Source organism: Crocodylus porosus, unplaced genomic scaffold, assembly GCF_001723895.1.
Source record: "Crocodylus porosus isolate Cpor-Errol unplaced genomic scaffold, CroPor_comp1, whole genome shotgun sequence".
In the NCBI taxonomy this organism is placed as follows: Eukaryota; Metazoa; Chordata; order Crocodylia; family Crocodylidae; genus Crocodylus; species Crocodylus porosus.
This window is the reverse complement of record NW_017728931.1, coordinates 135,416,654-135,442,812: the sequence shown is the minus strand read 5'-3', so window position 1 is coordinate 135,442,812 and position 26,159 is coordinate 135,416,654. Positions and strand designations below refer to the sequence as shown.

Genomic DNA, 26,159 nt, shown 5'->3' with positions numbered 1-26,159 from the left:
TATTGTCCTTGATGCTCGAAGCTAGTTGGAGTTCTGTCGCAGCCTTGGCTTTCCTGGTTTGCTCCCTGCAGGACTGGACCAGTGCAGAATAATCCTCCTTGGAGGTGAATCCCATCCTCCATCCTTTGTAGGCCTTTCTTTTTAGCCCCAGAAGATCAGAAAGTGGTTTAAATTTATAACAAAACAGATGTTCAGTGCACATAAACCGGTTTCAAAATGGCTAAAATCAATTTGAGGTAAACCTGGTTGAATGTAGTATCAGACTTAACTGGTTTGGGTCAAACCAGCTTCTGCAATGTCTGTCCCAGATCCCTTCCTGGTTTAACTTTAAGCCAGAGTCCTCCAACATCCCAGATTCTTTGCAGCCCTGGGTGGGGTGCTCTGCTCCACAGCAGGATTGACTCTGCCCTGCTACAGCTCAAACTCAAGCAGAGACTGCAGCCACAGCAGCATCTGCCTGGCATCCTTCCCCCCCACTCCACCCCTGCTCAAGCAGGGATTTCCTCTGTCCCCTCCCACAGCACAGACCGTAGCCAGCATGTGGTATGCTAGCTAATGCTGAGAGGTGTCTGTGTAAAGGAGACAGGACAGTGTCTGCTTAGCGCTTTTTGAAGCTTAAAAAAGAGTTTGCACTAATGAAAGAGGCTTTGTTTTCTTGATAGGCTGATAAACACGGTTATTCCCTGTGTAACTCCCTGCTGTGTAAGTAAATGCAGTGTAACTCTCTGCTGGCTCTATCACTGATCAGAGGAGCAGCGGGTGGTGGGGAAGGGGCCCTCCCTAATCACAGCATCCTGCCAGGGCCTGGCCATGCCCCACCCTCAGCTCAGCACTATAGAAGGGAAGAAAGGGCTACTGTAGCACCCCCAGCTTCTAGCATGAGCCACTGCAGTCATGTGCCTGCATTTCTTCAGTCCCATAGGAGATGTCTGTGTAGTTACAAACTGGTTCAGTCTAGCCAGGCTATACTAACCTGTAAAGATGGAATCAATTCAGGCTCAAGCTTTTTGATTCTCTGTCCCTAGCCCATGTCTCAGGCCTGAGGAAGGACATTTGATGCCAGAAAGTTTGTCCAACAAATCCCTCAACTATACACTTAGTCCAATAAAAGATATCACAAGTTGATAGTGAACAACCAGTCTTCAGGTAACTAGGACTCTGATGTTGTTTAATGTATTTTTTTTGCTTTTGAGTTGCATTTGTAATCTGATCACCGTTTGAAAGCTCATTCCCTTATACATTTTTGTTAAAATGAAAATTTGATTTATCAGATATTAAAATTGATATTATAATTAATCATGCCATTCCATGCTCTGTAAACTGGATGAGCGTGTGCTTATTTTGTTATAATACTGAAACACATGTTAAAATAAGTTTCATAGAGTTTTGTTTGTTATCATTACATTGTCTTATGTGATTAAAAAACAAAAACAATCTCTTTTGGAAGATGGCAGCATCTTCCATAGCCTTTCCATCCCATTTCACTAAGATCTATGGGAGGGGAGAAGACTTGGGATTACAATATATGAGAAAAGGGACCCGATTAGTACAGAAACCTTTTATCAAAAGGCTCATTAATATTTTATAGAAATCTTACTATATTAATAACTATGGATTTTGGAAGCTGTGAGAGTCTTTGGGATATCTCATCACTTGGAATCAATGTTATGTGACTCATAATACAAATGCAATGTTTTAAAATCTGTTGCTACACAAAACACTTTCTCCACAAGATCAAACCGAAATGTGTGCTGCCCCAAATTAGGTTCTTCCTCTTACCCTTTTCCATTCAACCCTTCAGCATTTCATACTACTGGGTGTCTAGCACCATGGACTTAAGAGGTATCTGAGATTTATATATATATGTGTGTGTGTATATATATATATATATATATATATATAAAACACCTCTCCAATATATTTATATGAGGTGTCTGAGGTTATAATATACTAAATGCTTGTTTGGTTGTTATCACTAGGGGCTGAATCTAGGGATCGTAGGTATAACTAGGACCTTTAAAAGTAACTGACAGTACATGGGATAGAGAAGTGGAGAACACCAGTAGCCCTCTCTAGCCCTGATGCCCCCCTGCAAAAGCTGGATGCAGTTGCAGTCCCTGTGTTTCCTGAAATAATGCACTCCAGAAAAGATTGGAAATGGTGGAGAGATGCCATGTTTCTGTCTCTGTGCATAAGCCAACTCATTCTATGAGCTTCTGTCCCATCAAATGATGTAGCAGCCACACCGTGCCCCGTCAGCTCCATTTAAAACTTTGCTTTTTCGTTTTATGTACAAATGCCAAACTAACCTGTGACACTTCACCCTGAGAGATCACTGGAGCCAAAAATTTAGAAAGAATCAATACAGGTTGATCAGTGCAAATGCGCGAGTTTACATCAGCTGCAGTTGTCGGTAAAAATCTATCAGTGAAATCTTTTAAAACAAAGATGGCCTCATGAGCCATAGAGGCACTTATTCAGGATCTCACCATATCATTACACCAGTACCAGAAAAAGCTTTCATGTTAGAAAATGTTAGGAAAATATATATTATAGGCTATCTTTTGGTGCAATTCAGAAGCTAGGATAAAAGGTGGAGACGTTGTCTGGCACTCTAGTACGCCACACACGAGGAATGTTCATAGGCCCTCATTTAAACATGTATATTTTTAAGTTATGATATGATATGACATTAAGAAGTTTATTATTAGTAACTCTCCCCACCTCACCCCCCGCCCTTTGTGGGTGTTTACATTATTATCTAAGGCATGTCAGAGTGGGTATTTTTGGATGGCAGGTAGGTAAAACGAATGGACCATTTGTCTGATCATGGTAGCAGTCCATATGTTCCTTTTGGTTTTTGAGAAGGAGAGTGTTAAAAATAACAGCTTTTCCTTACAAATTTTCAAAGTAGATTGACTCTTTGAATAAACTGACATCTTCCAAGAATGGGTTTAGTAGTGCAGCTTGATTTTGGTTGTACCTGTGTTGGTCTAAGGACATAGGCAGGCAAAGTTCTTGGGTAGATGTGATATCTTTTATTAGAGCAGCTGAGTAGTTGGAACAAAGTTCTTTGCAAGCTTTTGGGCACAAGTACCCTTCTTTAGTCATGGGGACACTCTGCCATTGTTCCAAGATCTCCAAGGAATGAAAGAAGCTAAAAGTGTGACAGGAGGTCAGTGAGAATATAAATAGGTGAAAACGAGGAAAACAATGGGTAGAGAGGGGAGGGGAGGGGAGGGGGGAACAAGGGGGTAAAAAATGAGTGAAGGTAAGCAAGGGAGACTCTGCTATAGTGATGAGTTCTCCAAGGTGGAAGAGGCAGTCTGTAAAAAAGTGAATTTCCTGTATTTGTCAGGAAAAAGGGGTTGTTTTTTTCAGCATGCAAAAATGTAATTTCTCACTTTTTAAATTACTACTGCCCAAGGCCCAGAATGAGAAGATTCAGTCCTGAGCCACAGTAACTTCTGTACATCATAGCTTCACAAAAATTGCAGTCAAAACCCAGTATTCCTCCCAAGTCTAAAATGAGAGCTTTTTTTCTCCTGTGGCGAATGGACTCACCAGGTTCTGGCTTTCAAGGAAGCAGCAGTCCTGGCATTTGAAGTCATGACTTTAAAGTTGTGCATAGAAAAATAATTTCAACCATCCAAAATTCAAACCAGTGAAATCTTTATTATCCACCTCCACCATCTATTTCTTCTTTATCACATGAGTGTACATGTTATTACGATTTTATTGTTTCTTCAAAGGAAGTGCATGAACGATATCAATATGAGTCTGTATAGAAAATCCAGCTGGTGTTAAATGTCTTCACTTTAAAAAAAAAATATTGCAACCTCTTATAACACTAACCAATTTTCCCTACCTTATATCTCTTTCAGAGAGACTGCCGAGTTATCTGGAACATTACCAAGGTAAGCAAGCTGTTCTAAACTAAATCTGTATATCAGCCTCTGGTTGCTGCTGAAATAAGTGTTACCTCTTGAGACAGCATCATTCTTTCATGAAGAAGCCTGCCATGGTGAGGGAAGAAGGGAATACTTATATAAGAAGAAAGCACTTTGATCAACCTGATTTGTTGCCCTATCCAATGCAATGGCTGTGAAGTACTGTCACACCCCCTCCCCCCAATAAAAAGGATCACTCCAAGGCCAGGTACAGACATTACACTTCTAGCGGTATACGTGATTGGACACCAGTCTGTACCCGTAACAGACCAGAAGTTCAGCGCACAAAACTGTTCTATGTATTTGTAACAGAACAGAAGTTCAGCACACATAGACCGGTTTAAAAATGGCGGAACTTGGTCTAAGATTTGCAGCCCCTCCTCCCCCCACCAAAGGGCAAATGTATGTTGTGTTGGCTACCAACCTAAACTACGCCGCTTACAGAAAACCACGTAACTTGGACCGATTCCACCTTAGGCTTTTTGAATGTCTGTACCTAGCCTAAATCAACATGTTTCAAATTGCTTTGAGGCTTAGCTCAGCTTTCTGCTGCTTCAGGACAAGCATTCCAGAGATGGACATCTGCCAGGTTCAAGCTACATGTGATGCAGGTGGCTTTGACTTTGACTTCCACCCATAGTTAGAATATAAAACAGTTTGAAGATCCAAATGAAAGAATATTTAGAAAGCAGGAAACCTCCATAGATCCAATCTACTCATTGGCATGTCATGGAAGTAAGCTTTCAAGGAACAGGTTACAGGGAGACCACCTACATATTACGGATGAGACGAACAATATGTTGCAATCATGCAAGTAGGAAAAAAAAAAAAGAAAATCTGGGGTGGCATCCTGAATTCTGTGAAGTGACAGATTTACATTCTGAATATCAAGCAACAACCCATGTGTTCCCTTTGCATCTCATTTCATTGCAGCTTGTTTATTATTCAGCTGTGTGGTTTTTTAATAAGCTTAGTTATTTTTCAATGAATATGATGTTGTAGTTTGTTCGTAATGAAAATATGTAATATACAAACAATGAGATCCTTGTTGCAATTGCCAAATTGATTTTTTAACATGATAATAGGGGCATTAGACATGTCAGTTTGTTTTCATTCAAAGGCAGCTAAAACATCTGCCTAACTTTTTTTTCCAGAGGATCACTATGGTATTAAGAGTTTTGGCTTTGCCTAGTTCCAATATATAAAAATTAGGTGCATCTTCCTTTATTTCATGGCTGTTTTCCAAGCTTGTTTCTCTTGATAGTGGTTTTGAAGGTGCAGTCTTGTTCAGGATAATCAGATGTTTGTGTTTTCGGGTTCCTGTCATTTGATGCTTTATGGCTAATGAAATACCTTGGAGCAACAGAAACAGAGCCTCTGAAATATTGCACTGGTTAATGAATTTTATGTTGTAACAAACAAAATGCGTACAATTCTGCAAATGGCCAAAAATAAAAATAGTGATTCAAAAAGCAGCTTAACAGTGATTCTTTCATGGAAAATATTAGTAATTTCCATAATCCGTATAATTTAGGATTGGTTTTAAAGGCGGAACAATTCTGGTTTGCCATTATGTCATTAATTTAATCGAGGCTAACTGTGAGCTGCCTACATGCACACCCCTTCTGCAGAAGGAACTTCTATCTTGGTACTTTTAAACATTTCAGACTTAAAATGAGAAATCTGCAGTAGGTGCTTGAGTAAGCATCCTCTGTGTGTCTCATTACTAATGATAACCTAAATGTGTTTTTGAATTCCTGCCACAGTCAGAATTAAAGCCTTGTGGTAATATGTCAAAAGTAAAAATGAGATTATATAAGCAATGTGCATGAGGCTTTGTAATTATATTATAAATATTAAAACCAATGATCTTGTCTAGATTAAAACAAATGTTTACAGCTGTGTGCATGCTTGCATTCTCCCACAAGTCTTCAAGCCTTTCTCTGCTGTGGTCCTGTCATTTGGCTTCTCTTTACAGAGATTTTTTGCTGGATAGGTTCATATTGCCCGTAGTCACCCTCATGTGCCTAATGGGACAAAAAAACTGCACAGTTCACGCTGTTATGTGCCATTTACACAACTACACTCAATGGCTTTGCTCTAATACTAACAGTAAGTCACAAGGATATTTTGTAGTGCAAGTCGATGAAATCTTTTTTTTTTTTCCTGCATTAGTAAATATAGCCAACGGGCATCTTCTTTAGCCCCTCCAAGGGCTATGTGAGTTATCTGTGTATTGGAGGCCTAACTACCAGGCTCTGTGAGGTGGGGGCAGCCAAAGGGGCCAGGCTGGCGACGGGGGCAGCAGCCGCCATTCTAGCAGCCTCGTGCTTGTTACACTACCGCTGTGTATGTAAGCATTTGTCTGCCCATCTGGAGGGTGTTGGCATTCTCAGAATTAACTGTGCCTCTTAAGTGTTTTCTGCCTTTGTCCAAGGTAAAAAAAATATTCCAAATTTATACCCTAAAAAGTAGGTTTCTAAATGGAAAGTTGGTGTTTCAGTTTTCCAGAACGCTAAATAATCAGCTGTAAGTTAAGGGAAACGTTTTCTTCTCTCCTGCACAAACCAAGAGAGAAACCTATGTTTATTCTTAAAGCATAAAGGCAGCAAAAGATTCCTGTTGTAACAGAAGGGTTTGGGTTTTGTGGGGGTTTTTTTCATATTGGCATCAGCTATTGAGTGATGTTGATCACATTTCAAATAATGATTATCAAATGGAAGACAAATTGTTTTGAATTTACTTTGCCAAGACAGTTAAATGCTAGATCTTGGCTGTGCTTAGGGTAAAGTTGAACGTCTGAGTGCTATGAACTCTTCTGAAAAGGAAATTTAATGGATAATTTGAGTGTTTGCAGGAAAATAGAATAAAACCAAACTATTTGTCTGTGTCAGTTTTTATTTACTAGCCGTTTCTGATGGTCTGTTCTAGTGTGGCAATATAGCCAACATGTAACACTATATTTGTATGAGCTCATAATGTTGTTTTTCTAAGAGAGGTTTTCTGTGTGTAGCATAACATCAAAGAAAAGATCTTCACAAGGAAAACTTTGTAATATTATTAGGTTGTTCATTGCATGACCTATTTAGAGTACTCAAATTCTTCTTGTTGTAGACTACATAATTAAATTTTAAATGGAACATGATAAAGAAATTATACCGGTGATCTCCAGAGATTTGAATACCCTATTTGGCTCTTTACAAGAGTGTAGCAAAGGCATACTTTAAAATTTAATAAAGGTCTGGCCTAATTTTTTCCTTTTAGATGTTCTGTTGCTGCTATGCCAGTCCTGTTCCAAGCTGTATTTGCAGTTCTGTATTATCTGTGTGTTACCTGAAATAACAGATCAAAATAAGATTCTTAAAAGCACATTTAGCTCAACTTGAGACATCTACTATTTAAGCATGATCAATAAGCTAGGCTCCCAAATCTTGCAGGGCCTGAACTTGTAACCAGAGAGTTGGGATTCACTCAGTTTTGGTATCATTTGTGCTGCCATTAGTTTATCTAACAAAACGGGGCAAAATACTATTTTTAGAGTGAGAAGTAATTTTGCCAATGAGTACTGTGAATTCATGATGAGAAATTTTGAGTCCATAAGGGGTCAGTGAAATGAGACAGCACAGGTTCAAAAAGAAAAAGGCTAGGTTTCAACACCCAAGGAGCCATTGCAGGCTGTAGGGTAAATAAAATATGTTTTATAGCCTGCTATGGAAAGTCTTTAATCTTTTAAAGGAGAATTATCAATACAAATATTATGTAAGCCTAAATATCTCTTTTTTGCTACTAACATCTTACTAGTAGTTGCATCTTAGGTTATTAATGTTATTTTTCCCTTTTTTATCCTTGTTGCTTCTTAAAAGAAAAGAGGAAGAAAAAAAGCAGATATTGGTACTGAATTATAATAAAGATTATAAGATAAAGTAGCATCAAAACCTGGAACATTTGAAATGCAAAATAACAGTCTGTGTTTGAGTCCTATGATTTTATGTGTATTTAAGCAATATATACACATACTGATTTATTAACAGTACATGTAGTAGTTTGCCCCTTTACATTTCCTTGTGCATTTTTTTAAAATGTGTGTGTAAAAATTTTTGGTATGTAGCAGCCCCATTTATTAGAGAAACTTAGGCTCCAATATGACAAAGTCACTTTGAAACTGGAATTTAAACCCTTATGTCACTTAGTTACATTTGAAAGTTTTACCCCAAACTTCACCATTATTTAAATCTAATGCACCTAAGCTTTTATCTATCAGGGAAAATGGAATTGACAACCCACCATATGACAAGCAAAGTGAAATCTCTTGATCACTAACTGTCAGGAGTCTTTCTGATACTATTGTGTTATAGAATGATATGTCTTCCAAGGAGCTAAGTATACAAGATTTTGAATCATTACTGGCTCAACAGACTTAACCCAAGTAGCTCCTGGAAAGTGCCAGATGAAATACAGAATGTGTGTGGCTGTTTAGAGTTAACAAAACGTTTACGATTATGTTAATTTAACGTATCATTTGTAAAAAAGTGTTTCTCATAGGCCTCCATGATACCTGTAGGCTAGGGACAGACATTCAAAAAGCCTGAGCCTGAATTGATTTACCTTTTGCAGGTTAGTCTAACCTGGCTAGGTTAAACCAGTTTCAATCATACAGACAATCCCTGTAGACTCAGGAAATTCAGAAACATGCCTGCAGGGGCTCAGGCTGGAAGCCAGGGGGTGCTAGAGCAGCCCTCCCTTCCCTTGCACAGCTGAGCTGAGGGGGGGTATGGCCAGGTCCCAGCAGGAGCCTCTGATTAGGGATGGGTGTAAACCCCCAGCCTCCCAGCAGTCCTAGGCTTTTCCCAGCTTGCTGCTCAAGGGGTGGGAGAGCTGCCGGCCCCAGCTAGCACTGAGGCAAAGTGTACGTGTGCAGTGCAGTGCATGCATCTGTTGACGATACAGAGCTTTTCAGTCTCCCTCTCTGCTTCTGTATACTGTCTGCAGCAAACTGACAGGCAACCAAGATGGGAGTGGGAGGGCTGATAAGTGTCATCCCTATCTCAGTGTTTATCACCCCATTAAGAAAACAGAGGGACATTACAAGCTACCTGTTGATTCTGCCTGTTGATTCAGCCCAGACCCAGCACATGGTTTGCTAGCTAATATACAGATACCTTCTGTGCAAGACAGAGGGGAGGGGGTGAATTTGTGCTTAGTGGGGAGGAGGAGGGGGAAGCAAACAGCTCTTAAACAGCTTTTCCAAGGAAGGGCATTAAGCTACCTGTTGAATAGCTCTAAAAAGCTTGTCTGCCTCTTGTCTCCTACAGCACAGACAAGAGCCAGCATGTGGTCTACTAGCTAATGCTGAGGTGTCTGTGAGGGACAGGGGAACGCCTTCTGAGCACAGAGTAGGGTAGGGAAGGGGGAGCAGAAGCCAGGCAGATGCTTGCAGAGACTGCCAAGCTCCAGTGAGGCAGCAGAGGGGAGGGGCCAGCCCTCCTGTGAAGCAGAGCGCCCCGCCCAGCCAGAGAGTATGCTGGGATGCTGGAGGACTCTGATTTATCTTGAACCAGCAAGGGGTCTGGGACAGACATTGCATAAACTAGTTTGAGCCGAATCAGTTAACTCTGTTACTACATTCAACCAGGTTTATCTCGAACTGGTTTCAGCCATTTTCAAGCTGGTTTATGTGCACTGAACATCTGTTCTGTTACAGGTTTAAACTAGTTTCTGGTCACTTAAACCAGTTTATGTGTAATGTTTGTCCCTCGCCATAATGCTTCTCTCTTTCCTCAATCGTAAAAATGCCAGCTGCTAGTATTATCTTAATGTTATCTCATTCTGATCATGTCACCAATGTGTTTTTTCCAATCAAGTTCAACTTTATTCCCTAAATCCTTGCCACCTCATCTATTCATGTTTTGTACCATGTTAAGTTCTGCCTTACCTAATGGTGCTGGACTTGAACACCCATTTTGTTCATTTCTCCTACACACATACCTCTACCCTTATCCATCACACCAGTCACAGAAATGATTAAGCCCAAAGTGACATAAGAATAAATTCTGACCTGGGGAATGCAGGACATCAAAAAAATTGATTGTAATTGTTTCTTCATGTCCTAAAATCAAGGAACTATTCAGAATGGTTCTTCTTCCTCCTCTATATCTCTTCTCAAAGATTCAGTTCCACTATCATGCTTATAAGGGATAGACCCAGGTAATCTTGGTGAAGTTGGGCTGCAGTTGCAATAACTGATACTGTTAATGTGTATACTTTTAAATTTGCAGCCTTCCAGTTGTGACTGTAGCCAGTCTCTGTACCTTCGTGGCCTCTTATCTTTCCTACATGCTACTGTTTGAGAAGTTCACTATGACTCTTTCACACATTCCCAAAAGTGACATGAAAGGTAGGATGCTTCAGTTGAGACACCTTAAAACAATGATATTTACAAACGTTGACACTCACCACTTTTTTTTTAAAAAAAAAGCTGATTCTTCAAAGATATTAGAGCCTCACAAATCAATGGTCCAAACTACAAATCCCTTTTGAAAAATCTCCACCCCAAATTTTCTATGCCCCAGTTTCCCATTCATAAATAGAAATAATCATAGTGCCTTTCTTCTCGCCTGGTTTATGAATATAGTAAGCCAGGATGGTCTGTTATTCCTGGGCCTATATGGCATTGTGTAGCCATTGTCTTGTTTGGTTCATGCGCTACTGTAATAGAAATAATAAAGATGATTCATTTCTACAATAGCAGGGCTGAGTTGTTTGTATTGGAATAGGCTTTGCTTTTGAGCAAATTGTACCAAATTATACCTTGATTTTTTTTTTCCCAAGTAAAGCTTTAAAAGTCCTAAAGAATTGGTGAATTATTTTTTTATTCTGTTAGATACTGGAATAATTTATAGATTTTGTAAACATTAGGGCTGGAAGTGACCTCATAAGAACATTGGGTCTAGCCCCCTGCCCAAAGGGCAGGAAGTCAGCTGGAGTCAGATGACCCCAATAAGATAAGTATCCAAACGTTTCTTGAAGGTATCCAAAGTCGGTGCTTGTACACTTTCTGGTAGGAGTCTATTCCAGACTCTGGAGACTCTGACAGTAAAAAGTTTTTCTTCATTTCTGGTCTAAATTAGCCAGCCATTTATGACCATTAGACCTTGTCTTCCCTTGGGGTGCCCAGGAGAACAGATGTTCTCCCAGTTCCTGATGCACATCCCTTATGTATTTACAGGCTGCCACCAAGTCCCCCGTGAGCCTTCTCTTCTCCAAGCTGAAGAGTCCCATGCCTCTCAGCCTCCCCTCATAAAGCCAGTTTTCTTGACCTCTGATCCCATGTGTGGCTCTCCTCTCGACTCTCTCAAGCTTCTCCATAACTTTTTTAAAGTGTGGAGCCCAGAATTGGATGCAATACTCCCGCTGCAGCCTCATCAAAGCTGAGTAAAGTGGGAGAATGACTTCTTGGGTCTTGCTTGAAATGCATTGGTAGATGGAAGCCAGAGTTTTATTTGTGGCTGCGGCATCGCATTGGTGGCTCATATTCATCTTGTGATTAATCACGACTCCCAAGTCTTTTTCAGTTGTGGTGCTAGAGAGTGTAGCACTGCCAAGCCTATAAGTGTGATATGGATTCTTTCTCCCTAGATGGAGCACCTTGCATTTCTCTGTGTTGGTTGTCATCAGGTTTTGATCCGCCTACCTTGCACTCCTGTCCAGGTCGGCCTGAATTGCCAGCCTATCCTCTACCATGACCATACTTCCCCATAATTTTGTATAATCTGCTAAATTACCAGTCCATTTCTGACACCCAGATGCAGATCATTCATGAATATATTAAAGAGTACTGGTCCGAGTACTGAGCTCTGGGGGATGCCACTGGTCACCATGTGCCATGTTGACTTGGTCCCATTGACTATCACTCTCTGGGTCCGACCATGGAGCCAGTTCCCCAGCCGTCGGACCATAAGGTTGTTGAAGGCACAGTTCCCCAATTCTACAATAAGGACATCATGGGAGGCCAAGTCAAAGGCTTTTTCAAAATTCAAATATGACATCAACCTTGTTGATGTCACTTGGTCATTGAAGGAAATGAGGTTGGTCAGGCAAGACCTGCCTGCAATGAAGCCATGTTGGCTATCTCTCAGAATGTTGCCCTCCATTAGGTTGTTGTTAATAAATTCTTTAATAATTTTTTTCCAAGATCTTTCCAGGGATTGAGGTCAAACTGATTAGCCTGTAGTTCCCTAGATCTTGCTTCCTTCCTTTCTTGAAGATAAGCACCACATTGGCCCTTTTCCAATCTTCTGGGACCTCTCCTGAACACCACAGTTTCTCAAATATACTCGCCATCAGTTGTGCTACAATGTCAGCCAACTCTTCGAGCACTCTTGGCCACATTCCATGCAGGCCAGCTGACTTGTGAATGTCCAGCCTCTCAAGGTATTCCCTCACAAGGTCTTTGCCAATTATAGGCGTATGATCTCCCTTACCCTGGTAGTCCTGCATCTTGTGTTGGTGAAAAACTGATGCAAAGTAATCATTGAGGAGATTAGCTTTTTCCTGGATATCAATTGTCAGCTGCCCCATTTGGTTCAGCAGGAATCTACTGTTGCCCTGTTTTTTTCTCTGACTTCCCATGTATCTGAAGAAGGACTTCTTATTATCCTTGATTACTGTAGCCAGTTTGAGTTAGGTTTCAACCTTGGCTTTCCTGGTGCACTTCCTACAGGTGCAGGCCATTGTTGCATAATCCTCTGTAGAAGTATTACTCAACTTCCATCCCTTATGAGCTTCTCTTTTCAGATTCAGGAAGTCCATGAGTTCCCCATTTAGCCAAGTGGGTCTTCCATCCCTTTTGCTACCTTTCCTATGGGCCAGGATGGACTTCCCTTGTGCTTTTAGGATTGCATCCTTAAGCAGCAACCACTCATATAGACTCCCCTCCCTGTCAGATCATGATCTCTCAGGGCCTCAACAATCAACCTCTTGAGCTTGAGAAAGTCAGCTTTCCTAAAGTTGAGGATTTATCCATTGCTATCCATTAGTGACCATGAGTTTATCACTTTCTCTATCCATTTATCCTATCTCTATGGATAGAGAAAGTGATAAACTCATGGTCACACTCACCTAGCTTCCCTTCAATCCTCAGGCTGTTCACTAGATCATCCCCTTTGGACAGAACCAGATCCAGCAGTGCCTTGCCCCTTGCTGGCCTGCCTTACCTCTTAAGTCAAATAGAGGTTGTCAATGCAAGTGAGGAAGCTTCACAACCAACCAGATTTGGCTGAATGCTTTTCCCATGAGATATCAGGATGATTGAAGTCACCCATGATGACGATGCACCTAGAGCATCCAGCCTCTGCCAGTTCTCTAGATAATTCATGGTCACACTCTTCATCCTGGTTAGGAGGTCTGTAATAGACTCCTGTGGTTATATCCCTTTCATAATGTTCTCCTCATATTTTTAACCCAAAGGGTCTCGAGTCACCCTTCTTGGATGCCAATCTCTGCTTGTAAGGAAGTGTATTGCTCCTTCACATAGAGAGCTACACCCTTCACCCTTCCTTGCAACACATTCCTTCCTATACAAGGTACAGCCATCTATATCTGTGGTCCAGTGACAGATGGAGTCCCACCAGGTCTCTGTTATCCCTATGAGATTGTATTCATTTCTGCTCAGCAAAAGGGCCAGTTCATCCTGTCTGTTCCTCAAGCTCCTGGCATTTGTGTACAGGCAGCTAAGCTTGCCATCAGAAGCCCTGGGCTTCCCTGTGCCCTTTAAAAGAGTCCCATCCTTGGGCTGGCATTGGAGCAAGTTCCCTTGTGTTATCTGACTGCTGATTCTGAGGTTATCAGTTCCAGGGCTTGCACTGATGATAATCCACCCATCTCCCCGTGGTCTTAGTTTAAAGCCCTGTTAGCCAGGTCAGCCATTCTGACTGCAAAAAGCTTCCTTTCTATCAGAGTGAAGTAGAGGCCGTCCTTTCCCAACAAACCATTGCCTTTCTCTCTGAGGTGCTGGCTGTGATCAAAGAAGCTGAAGCCTTCACAGAGGCACCAGTGCCACATTCATCTGTTCACTTCTTCAATGCATCTCTCCTTCCTGTGCCTGTAACCCATAACCAGGAGGATGGAGGAGAAAACAACCTGCCCCTCCAACCCTCTGAGCCCAGCCCACAGAGCCCTGTAGTCTCTCATGACCCAGCCAGGATGGCTCCAAGCCATGTAATTTGTGCCCACATGGATGAGGAGCATGGAATAGTGGTCAGAGGGTCAGATAAGTTTGGGGATCCTCTCAGCCACAACCTGGATATGGGCCCCTGGGAGGCAACAGACCTCACAGGCTAAGGGGTCAGGGCAGCAGATAGCTCCCTGTGTCCCCCTCAAGAGGGAGTCTCCCACAACCACCACGCTGTGTTTCTTCTTAGGGGTGGTTGCTGATTGCCTGCCTTCTTCAAGTGCTGGAGCCAGAGGCTTTGCTGGCTCTACTGGTTCTGATGATGGTGCAAGGAGTTTGTATCTGTTGAGAAGTTCCAGGGGAGTGGTGACCCTGGCACAGCATGCCTTGGGGCCAGAGATGACCTTTGTCCAAGCAACCCTGGCTGAATTTCATAGTAGCTCCTGAATTTTTGTTATGGCTGTTCAGATGAGGAAAACTATTAGTTCTTCAGAGATTTAAGCCAGCCTTGATCATGATTTAATTGCTTTGTGCAGGGGTGTGGTTTTTAAAAAAAATGAAGATAACCTCATTTGCAGATAAGAATAAGGAGTCTAGAAATGGTTAATTATCCAGAATAAGTGCTGGAATATTCATTCTAGGTAAATATGTCAAAGGGTCTTATGTGACTTAGGTAGAGATCAAGACATACTCCTGCTAAGATTTTTAAAAATGCCTAAGTGCTTGAATAAACTGTAAGATATATAGAAAACTGGATGGAGCATCAGGCTCAGAGCGTAATAATCAATGGCTCAATGTCTAGTTAGCAGTTGGTATCAAGTAGAGTGCCCCAGGGGTTGGTCCTAGGCCAAGTTTTGTTCCCTGTCTTCATCAACGACCTGGAAGATGACATGGAGTACACCCTCAGCAAGTTTACCAAGTAGTGGGGAATAGATATGCTCTAGGGTAGGGCTAGGATTCAGAGTGAACTGGACAAATTGGAGGATTGGGCCAAAAGGAATCTCATAAAGTTCAATAAGGGCATGTACAAAGTCTTGCACTTAGAGCAGAAGAATCCCATGCACCAGTACAGACTGGGGGATGACTGGCTGGACAGCAGCTCTGCAGAAAAGAACCTGGGGGTCACAGTGAACATTAGGCTAATGCATACTGTGTTGTATTAGTAGGTGCATTGCCAGCAGGTCCAGGGAAGTGATTATTCCCCTCTATTCAGCACTGGTGAGGCCACATCTGGGCTAGGCACAGATATTCAAAAAGCCTGAGCCTGAATTTATTCAATCTTTGCAAGTTAGTCTAACCTGCCTAGGTTGAACCAGTTTGCAACTGCACAGATATTACTTCTGGACTGAAATAATGCAGGGACATACTTGCAGTGACTTAGGCTAGAAGCCAGGGGGAGCTAGAGCAGCCCTTCCTTCCCTTCCAGTGCTGAGCTGATGTGGGGCATAGCCAGGTCCCAGCAGGATGCTCTGATTAGGGAGGGGTTTAAATCCACACTCTGACCTACACAGTCCCAGGCTTTTCCTCACTTGCTGCTCAGGGGGCGGGATTAGTGCCAGATCCCATTCCCCAGCAAGCATTCTGAGGGCAAGGGAAGGTGTGCATTGCATACATCTGTTGATGATGTTGAGCTTTTCAGTCTCCCTTTCCCTGCTTCTTCATACTGTCTGCAAACCTGGCAGGTGAGGATGCTGATACCACAATGTTCATCAGCCCACCAAAAAAAACAAAAGCCTCTTTCATTAGTTCAAGCTCCTCTTAAACAGCTTTTTCCATGGGAGGAATGGATGAACATTACTAGCTGACCTGTTGACTAGCTCCAAAAAGCCCTAAATGGACACTGTTCTGCCTGCCTGTCCCAGTGAAATTGGAGACACACACATACACAGACACCTCTCAGCATTAGCTACCATACCACATGCCTAGGGTCCATGGGGCTGGGGTCCATGCTCTGGGAGATGGGAGGGAGGGGAGAGGATTCCTGCTCAAACAGCAAGCAGTGAGGGTGGGGGAGTGGGGACTGCTGTACTTGCAGTCTCTGCTGGAGCTCCAGTTATGGAGCAGAAAAGCGTGGGACCACCCCTCTTCTCTGGAGGAGACAGCACAGCCCAGGGCTGCAAAGCGTCTGGGACTCTGGGGGACTCTGGTTTCGCTTAAACCAGACAGGGGTCTAGGACAGATGTTCGGGTTTGATGGAAATCAGTTAAGTCTGATACTACATTCAACCAGGTTTATCTTAAACCAGTTTCAGCCATTTTGAAACTGGTTTATGTGCACTGAACTTCTGTTCTGTTACAAGTTTAAACCAGTTTCTGATCACTTAAACCATTTTATGTGTAATGTGTTTGCCCCTAGCCCTGGACTACTGTGTTCAGTTTTGAGCTCCCTGCTACAGATGTGGACAAATTGGAGAGAGTCCAACAGAGGGCAACAAAAATGGTTCAGGGGCTAGGGGACATGACTTAAGAGGAGAGGCTGGGGGAACTGGACTTATTTAGCCTAGAGAAGTGGAGACTGAAGGGGCAGCCTTCAACTGCCTGGAGGGGGTTTTAAAAGAGGATGGAGCTGGACTGTTCTCATTGGTTGCAGACGACAGAACAAGGAGCAATGGGCTCAAGTTGCAGCAAGGGAAGTTTAGGTTAGATGTTGGGAAGAATTTTCTCATTAAGAGGGTAGTAAATACTGGGACAGTTACCCAGGCAGGTGGTGGAAGCTCCATCCTTGGAAGTTTTTAAGACCCGGCTAGACAAGTTTTGGCTGGGATGATCTGGTTGGGGCTGGTCTTGCTTTGAGCCGGGGGTTGGACCAGATGTGACCTCCTGAGGTCCCTTCCAACCCTAATTTTCTATGATTCTATGCCTGTTTCCACTTGACTGCCTTTAAAAATCTGGCACTTAACTTCTGAAGGCACTTAGGAGCCTCTGAAAGTATTATCTTCTGTTTTTTTAAAGTCCTGATAAGTAAACTCCGTACATAATAGTGAGAGATAATTGTTCTATGAAATGGCCTGGTGTTTGTTTGAAATGACACACATTTTTACCATGATTGTTGGTGCTGTTCATTAACTTTAATAATTTTTTATCCACATTTTACAGCTGGGGAGTTTGAGGTATATTTATTCACTTTTTTATTGACTAAACTTCCAAATACTTTCTTAACTTGTCTTATAAAAACATAACACTCAAAACAGATAATAATAATGATGGTACTCTGTGGCAGAAACAGGGGGGTAAGAAGGACAGATAACATCAGAATATCTAATTGCAGCTTCCAAAGCAAATTCTAAAATTATGATTATTTTTATTTTTACAGTGCCTAAACAGTCTTCAGTACTTTATATAACAAATAAAAGAGGTCTTGGGAAAAGGATGATTTGCTATAATTTAATTTTGGTCCAGACACAATCAGTATGAATGCTAACCAGCAAAACAAGAAGTAAGAGAAGATGTGTGAGGAATATAATGAAAAGATTGAGCAGTTACTTAGGTTTATTATCTGTACTGCTTAAGGGTGCCACTGCTTTTTATTAGCTGAAGTTAAATTTACATTGTTCAGAGGATAATGCTTGACTGGCTTGGGATTTCTTGGCTGTGTGTGAAAAGTGAACCTTTTGGGAAGGATTCGAAGGAGCATAGCAAGGCACATTAGCTGTGGTTAAGGTGTTTCACTGTGGCAGCTCTGGAAGCATGTGTTCAAGTCCTGCTCTGGATTCATCCCAAAGGCTGCCTCAAGTTGACGCAGCTTTGAAGGGCAAGGGCACCTGTTCATTTAGTCTGGGCAATCAAAAGCAGATGGATGTAAAGTTAGCCACAGCACACTAGTACTGTGGTCCACACTGGCACACCCAGGGACCATTACACGTAGATGGACCTTCCTTTTTTTGCTTAAGGGGATGAAAGAGGGCCAGAGCCTTGTACGCTATGATTTAGGAAGTCTTTCAGTGCATAGGGGACAGCATGGGAAATGACATTAGGACTTGAAGGGCCAGTCCCTCCTCTAATGGGTCAATGGAATTACTCATGCAATTAAAGTTAGGCATGTGCTTAAGTGTTTTTTCTAAATTAGAACCCTAGGGTAGGGAGACACACAAACTGGTTTAAGTCTTCAGAAACTGGTTTAAGCCTGCAGCAGAACAGAAACTCAGTACACATAAACCAGTCTCAAAATGGCTGAAACTGATTTAGGATAAGCCTGGTTTAAAATAAGCATAGGCTCAGGGGTGACTTGGTGGCAACCTGTAAGTACATAAGGGGTGTGCATCAAGATCTGGGAGAATGCCTGTTCACCAGAGCATGCCAAGGGATGACATGGTCCAATGGTCACAAACTCCTCCAAGACCATTTCAGGCTGGACATAAGGAAAAACTTCTTTACTGTCCGAGCCCCCAAGGCTTGGAATAGACTCCCCCCAGAGGTGGTGCAAGCACCTACTCTGAACAGTTTTAAGACACATTTGGATGCTTATCTTGCTGGGATCCTTTGACCGCAGCTGACTTCCTGCCCTTGGGCAGGGGGCTGGACCTGATGATCTCACAAGGTCCCTTCCATCCCTAATGACTATGAAATCTATGAGACTTAATTGATTAGGGTCAAACCTGTTTATGAAACTTCTATCCCAGACTCCTTCCTGGTTCAAGTTAAATCATAGTCCCCCAACATAAGCTATGTGTTTACTTCTTCCTGGTGCCCCTGAGGTCTCTGGGATTTAAAGTCCAGACCCACAGGAGCAGGACTCTGCAGGGTTGCTCATTACTTCCTCTTCCTGCTTCCAGGTGCCTCTGGGAATTGTAGTCCATGATCACAGCCAGCAGGATTCCACAGGGTTGTTCCCTTCTGTTCAATACATGCTTGCTTCAGAGAAAGGACTATTCTTGTTCAAGCTTTTATGAATTCAGTGCCACTACCTTTCTCCTCATCACCACCCACCCCTCCCCTTGCCCCCTCAGCCCGGCAGTCACTTCCTCCTCTCCACTCTTGCCCAGAAAGACCCTCCAACTAGCTCTGAGCTGGGGCTTGGCCATGCCCCCTCCACTGGAGCAGGGATGGGGGAAAAGCCTTGCAGCTGGCAGGCTGAGAGGTGTGCTGTAGCACCCCAAGCTTCTCACTTGAGCCCCTGAAGGCATGTGTTTGTATTTCCTGAGTCAAAAGTGAATGTCTGTTTGCTTGCTGGTTCCATGGGTCTAGAAGTTTGCCACTGGGGCCTCGTGGCACCATCCAGGTGCATGGAGTCAGGAGGGAGCAGTTCCAGGCCCCAGAGCCTGATCTCAGCACATGGGGCTAGGCAGGGTTGGCACCGAGTGCTAGGGCCCAATCCCAGTGTGTGGGGCCCAATCCTGCCTTTCAGGCCTCAGTCTGGCCCACGGACCAATCCCGCACCACTCGGCTGACCTGCAGGGTCAAAACTTTAAATACCAGTATTTTAGATGGTTCTTTAAAAACCTATTTTGAAATAATTGCAGGGTGTCACAGCAGGTTGTTTGTACATGTCTCTTGGATGAGGCATATGGATAGAGACATGTTGATGGAACAGTATAGAGGATCTTTCACTTCCGCTTCTGTAGTAGGTGATAAGGCTTCAATCTCTAGCCCATTTCTTCAGCAATAGATTCATTCTTTTCAGTGTAAACACATCACTTTTATTTATAAATGTAATAATTAGAAAAGCACTGTAACAATTATTTTAATTTCCTAAGATCCTGCTATGAATTATGTACAAGTCTCTCACAATTCTATATAAAATATTTAAGAAGTTTGGAAAAAAAAAAGAAGTAATGCTTCTTGCTCGTGTTCAAGGTTAACAGTTCATATTTCATCTATGTTATATTAAAAGCATTTTTACTAGAATATGTAAGCCTTAAACTTCTTACAAAATGATGTGTCTAGTCCCATAATCAACAGAGAAACCAGGGACATGATTTTCAAGCAAAACTTTAATACTTCAGTTTAGTCCGAGGGCCAAATTGAGACATTCTCTAGGAATCAAAGTGGGTACTCATGTGAATAAAGGCAACCAGAATTAGGTCTCTAAATCAGTAAGGGAGCAAAACAAATGCAAATCCATCAGGTATGTCATGTGACTTTACATATGTGAGGGGTCCAATTTTCTGCTGGTAGTATAACTCCATTGACTGTAATGGTGCTATCCTGATTTACAAAAGTTTTGGCAATGGCCCAGTTTCTGCATAGTCTGTTCCCAGTAGTTTCACAAGATTCGCAACATTCTCATGCACAGCACTTCCAGAACAACAAAATGAAAACTTTGCATTAGATTAGCTGGGCAGTAATGGAATATATTTTTTATCCAAACTTTGGAATCTTTCATCTGGACTTTGGAAAAAGTTACGGTAGCTTTCTGCAGAAGATATTTATTTCATAGCAGATTAGCAAGGCTCTCTTGAGTAGCAATAAGTCGCAGTTGTTTCTGTATTTTAATCTTCATGGGAAGGAGACCTGAGAGAGATGAGAGAAACTTGAGGCATACGGTTTTACCTGTAATGCTAATAAAGACCTCCTCGTGGCCTTATGTTAATGATATTCAGAGAGAGGGAGAGAAAAAGAAATAAAATGCAGTCTGAACATTTGGCTCACTGTGCCATAAAAACCAGCATGCTTAGGTGAACCGTCTCATTGACATCGGTGTGAACACTCAAGTCAGTATGATTAAGCAGGTGAAAAAGTGCTTTTTATTCATTAGGATCATCTGCGATTCGAGGGACAACTTCACCTAATTAGAACAGTAAAAGCAATACATGCATCTAAGTAAATCTGGGGCCAAATTTGATTGGATAATATCATTTTAAAAGCACTGCCTGAGGTTTTTTAATGGCTGACTACAGTTCTATATTTAGCATCCCGGGTGAGCACTTTGATTTTCAAGCCTAGTGAGAGAGAACTGGTGGGAAGAAAATCTCTTGCTAGGTGGGATCAAGAACCCCAATTTCAGTGTCCATGTTTAAAAGGCTTGGTCAATGAAATGTGCTGCTCTGAAAAGCAGGTGCCAGTCCCCTGACAGCAGCAGAGATCTGCCTGCTTACCCTGGCAGTGATTTTGTCCTATTCTATCTATCAGTAATGGGTTTCATTTCAGGATTTTATGATGGGGAGTAAACAGAAGTTTTCTCTACTAGAAAGTTTTATTTAACAAAAATGGAATATTATTATTCATGTCACGAGTAATTGAATCCCCAGATGTTCTCATTCTGTATCAATGGCTGTGGACAATATGACTGTAGATAGACTGTGACAGCATGAATTGAATTTTTTTTATTATTTTTTATTTTGAACCTTTGAAGTGACTGGCTTTTTTTAGCTGATTACTCGGAACTGACATTATAGGCAGTGCAGCTGTAAAAAGGGCCTTTTCATTTTCATCTAGAATAAATAAAGTAAAATATTACAGAAATTGCATTGTTTCTCTTCATTTTTGCCCCTGCTGCAATAAACAGAGGTGTCTTGGATATAACAATTGAATTTGACGAAGCGCTGGAGAAAAAAGGTGGTTGCATTTAACACTGAATATTCAGAATGTAATAATAGAAAATAATTACTTTTGCAAAATGCCACCTGTTGACTTGCTTGGGTTTTGAATGTTAATTTTGAGAGAGTAGATCTAAAAAAAAAAATCAGAAAGGGAGTTCTGATCCTTAGAAATATGATTATATGTAGTAAAACACAGTTTTCTTTTATTTAAGTTTAACAAATAATACACACCCACATGTCTAAAACTGTTAGGAATAGTCTTTACCACTAGTAGAAATAAAGCTGGTTAACTTATTATTTTGAGGGTACTAACATACTGTGAAAACTGAAAAATAAGCTACAATGCTAACTAGGACTAAGACATTTTCTCTAATAGGACTGCTATTGCATCCTGCATCCCAAAGGGTACCAGAATGGTGAACGGGCGTATATCACTGAAACAGCCACCTCTAGGATTGGTATCAACTTGGTGCAACCAGAACTTTGCAGATATCACTACATTTTGGAGGTGGAAGGAAAACATATATTTAGTTCACAATCATAGGCGATTCATATGCAATTGTAATCCTACTGGCAGTTTGCAGATGAACAAAATCGATTATAGAAGTGCCTTGTTTAGCTCTCATAATACAACCAATATTCTGAATGCCTTTTTGAGTTTTAGGTTTTTCTGGGTTCATCTCTAAAGCTCTGTGTTGCAAAATGCTCCATGTTTCCAAAGTGCAGGTGCAATCAGTGAATGGTCAGTAGGTGAAATTTCTAATTGACATCTTTAGGATCAGAACTTTAATTTGGCTTCATCTCAAGGCATGGCAGAGCTCTGATTTAAGTAAGGCATTGCATGTGTTCTTCATCCATGAAAACAATCCTATGGTGATCGCAAAGGTACCTTATGAAAGAAGAGTGGGAATAATGGTGTACATCAAGAAGTGAAAGAAGACATTGTAATGATAATAATTGGGTCAAAACATCAAGTTATGTATCTGTTTCCACAAAAAACACAATGCCAACTAAGCCTGATGGAATATAAAGATAGTGAAGATCAGTCATTTTTCTATAGCAACTGCTCTCTTGAATCCGTTCTCTTGCTGGAATTTGAATCTTACAGAAATGCCATGAGCAGGAGAGAATTCAGACACTTTTCTCTGAAATAGTTTGCAAAGGCTGATATGAGAACTAATAGGGGACAAATATTTAAAGGGAGAGGAAAGGGGTGTGTTGGGGACTCATTAAAACATATAGATGATGGTTCTGCTCTCAGCCTAAGCAGCCTGAGGAAGTCAATGAGAGAAATTGCCTCTCTTGCATGTCATTGCTAGGTTCCATTATATGCTGGCAGTGATTGACTTCTCTCTGTGCTTCTGTCAGGTAATGTAACATAAATGGGGACTAGCTTCACATTGTGAGCATGTCACACGATACTGGAAACAGAACAGCCATCCTTGATATTGTGAAAAATCAGGGCTCAGTGAGACCTTAAAATTCTGGCAATCGAATCTGGTTGTCTACAATGATCTACATGTTCTAATTTTGGTCTTAAATAAATGACATTTTATTAATTATGGCACATAGTCAAGTTTGCCTGGTGCTGGTAACAGATGTCCCACAGTATGAAATATATGACAGGCTGCAGGTGGAAAAGAGCTGCGGCAGTCTGTGTTCTCCATGATCCGGTACCAAGTATCTCAGAAGAGAGTGCAAAAAACATTTTGGAGGCAGTTATAGAATAAGTGGTCCACAAGGAAAGATTTCTGTTTTGTCCCCAGGTTGTCTCTCCCCACCCTCTCCACCAGTGTTTAATTAGGTGATTTATATCCTGCAGCATGACATTTTATGCCTCTTCCAATCCTTCAAGGTGTTTCATAAACCTTATTGTTGTAACTCTGGATATTCTTCTCTATCAGCAATCCTGGTGCCTTGGTCTAAGGAGGTCTGCAGAGCAAATGTTAGCAAAATGAAATCCTTTTGCCAGAATGATGTTCAGGGAGAAGGCTCATTTGTAAAGACTCACGGTTAGATATCAGAGGACAGATTCCAGCAAAACAAGGAACAGTGCTCACTCCTAACCAGAACAAAACCATTTATAAATTTTGAGAAATTCCCTTTAAATCTCGTTTTAACTTTTGTCAGCCTTGTTGGTTGGCCCCAGGGCCACACCTGGAAGAGTCAAAACCATGCTCATTTCAAGAGAATGAACCACGCTGTGGCTGAGGCTGTGTCTTGTAAAGAAATAAACCAGTCTAAACTGTTAAAGCAGCATAAATCCAGTAGCTTCATCAATCTACTGAATCGTCAGTGATAGCATGTCTGCTTTTTCCTGCTGTCTTGCTCTTCTGTGCGTAGAGCTCATATTCAAGCAATTGAAGGGGTTTAAAGTTCAGCTTGTAACAGAGAGCTTAATGCTCCTGTTACTTTAAGAGGAAAAAGGCTGCAGGGAGGCCTCAGTCTGCAATCAGGGAAGACACCTGACCAGAAAGGGGCTGGGCTTGGAGTGTATATAAACCCAGGTCTTGAGCTGGGCAGGCATACTGGCCCTGGAGGCTGATGTAAGAAGAGCTCCAGACCATTGAGGGGCGCACACAGTGCCTGTGAGTAATACAGACTTATGGAGGGGGTAAAGCTGTTGGTTTAGGGTGGGACTATGGGGAGGTGGAAGTCCCAGCGATTGGTGGTTAAGGGGGACAGTTGGCCCCGAAGCAAAGCCAGAAGCCTGGGAGTAAGGCCAGAGCCCATGAGCAGGGCAGAGAAGGGGCTAGAGACCCCAGGGTCCAGGGAGTGGCTGAGAAGAAACAGAGGCTGAGTAGCCACTGGGGGCAACACAGCCACCCATGGGGCCAGCCTTTGTTACAAAGTGAAAACACGTCAGCCGTGTCAAAGGAAGCGCTATGTCATGATATCTAAACCGAGGGTAATTTGCAGGGTAAAAAACCTGACAATATGATGCACAGTTAAGCCACATGAAGAGTCTCATCTACGGTTTCTGTGTCGAAGCAAATGATGCCAGCAGTATCCTGCAAAGGCTGCCACTCTACCGCTGTCCAGGGACGTTCCCAAGCTGGTGCAACATGCCTCTACCATTGCCCAGCCGGGCCTGCTGCACATAGTTCTGGTGAGGTTGCAAGTTATGGAATCGGGAATCATCCTGTTGAACTCCATATGTAATGGAGTAAGGCACAGTGAAAGCAGGGTTCGAATTACGCTTTGACTCGTGGTGGAGGTCTACCAAAAAAAAAAATTGGGCTGCCCATCATGATGCCCTAATAAAATTGGAACCCACCCCCTCAAGTCTTCCAATAACTTCCTGCCCATAGCAGGGGACCAGATTTGATCTTGCAAATTCCTTCCGGTCCATTGATTCTATGATTTGATGCTTCAAATTTATGATTTTCAAATCTTACAAAGTGGCTCTCATCTCTTATGGGGGGTCTCAGACAATGCCCCCCCCCCCCAAGCTCCCCCATAATTCAAACCCTGATTTTTATAGAGAGAGAGAAGAGAACCTTAATTGCAGTCAACAGTGCTGGTGGACTTTTAGGCCATTTTGTGTAAACAGGCCTCAAAGGAAGTCACATCTTTGACCATCTTTTATTTAGCAATAGTAGTAATACCCCTTTCTCCTACTTTTCGCGTTGTGAATTCAACCACATAAGCTTGCTGGAAATCTCGTGGGACACCATCTTTTCCTTGGTCGTTCCAATTTTTGTCTTCCCCTCTTCTCTTTGCAGTTCTGACTCTGTTGCTATCTGGAACCTGAATCAGAGCAATTGTAAAATGATGATTAAAAAAAAAAAGTGCATTGGGGTGTGCACAGTACACAGTTTGAAATGGAGGTGCAGTATTACATTTTGCAACTCTCCTCGCTTCTGCAGCTTTGGATCTAAACCAGGATCAGAATCTCAGTGTTAGCAAATACAGACCTGGATCTGAACTGCAGGTTTGGGTCTGGTTTTTCATGTTGAGAAATGGTACCTTGATAGCTGGACCTTTTAAGAATGTCTATTTATCTAACCATTTCTAGAAATGAACCACTGATTCTTACTGCTGCTGTCCTGGACTGTTTCTGAGTTAACATCCAGTGCATGTTATCTATTTTATTTCATCATGTGAGGTCACTGATAAGCTTTGGCGGCAATAATCAGTCCACCAACATTCTCCAAAAATGTAGAAAGTCCATGCTGAAAAACACCATATTTATTCATGTACCACACACATCTTTCCTCCAGGAAAAAAAAAATCAGCTGTCCAAAATTAGGGTGTGTGCCTTAAGCATTTGGCCATGACTGGAAAAATCTTTTTTTTTTTTTTTTTTAACCTTCATTCTCCCTTCCTAAAATAAGTTGCATGTCTTGTTTGGCGCAGGAGAGGGAGGGGGAAGAGATGCAAGAAAACATGGGGAAATTCAGAATACATATTTGAATGGAGAGCTCTTCAGTATGTCAGATTTTTGCTTTCTGTTAAAAGCACAAAAATGACTTTTTTTTTTCAAAGACAAGGAAATATTTATTATCCTCTGCTTCTCTGTTGGACTTCATCCTGACAAACCGTTTTAAAAGCTTTCAAAGAA

The 26,159-nt window shown here is 41.9% G+C and overlaps 1 protein-coding gene across 2 annotated transcripts in view; it reads left to right on the top strand.

The window, feature by feature from the left end:
* The window catches only part of CELF2 (CUGBP, Elav-like family member 2), a 777,369-nt gene that overhangs the window by 392,668 nt on the left and 358,542 nt on the right, over nt 1–26,159 (top strand). For both annotated transcript variants that reach the window (XM_019543733.1, XM_019543721.1), the window contains one exon: nt 3,885–3,917. Coding sequence is in view for 1 of the 2 variants with exons in the window: in XM_019543721.1 (XP_019399266.1) it covers nt 3,885–3,917 (33 nt within the window). In the remaining variant the exon portion in view is untranslated. The remainder of the gene's footprint in view (nt 1–3,884; nt 3,918–26,159) is intronic.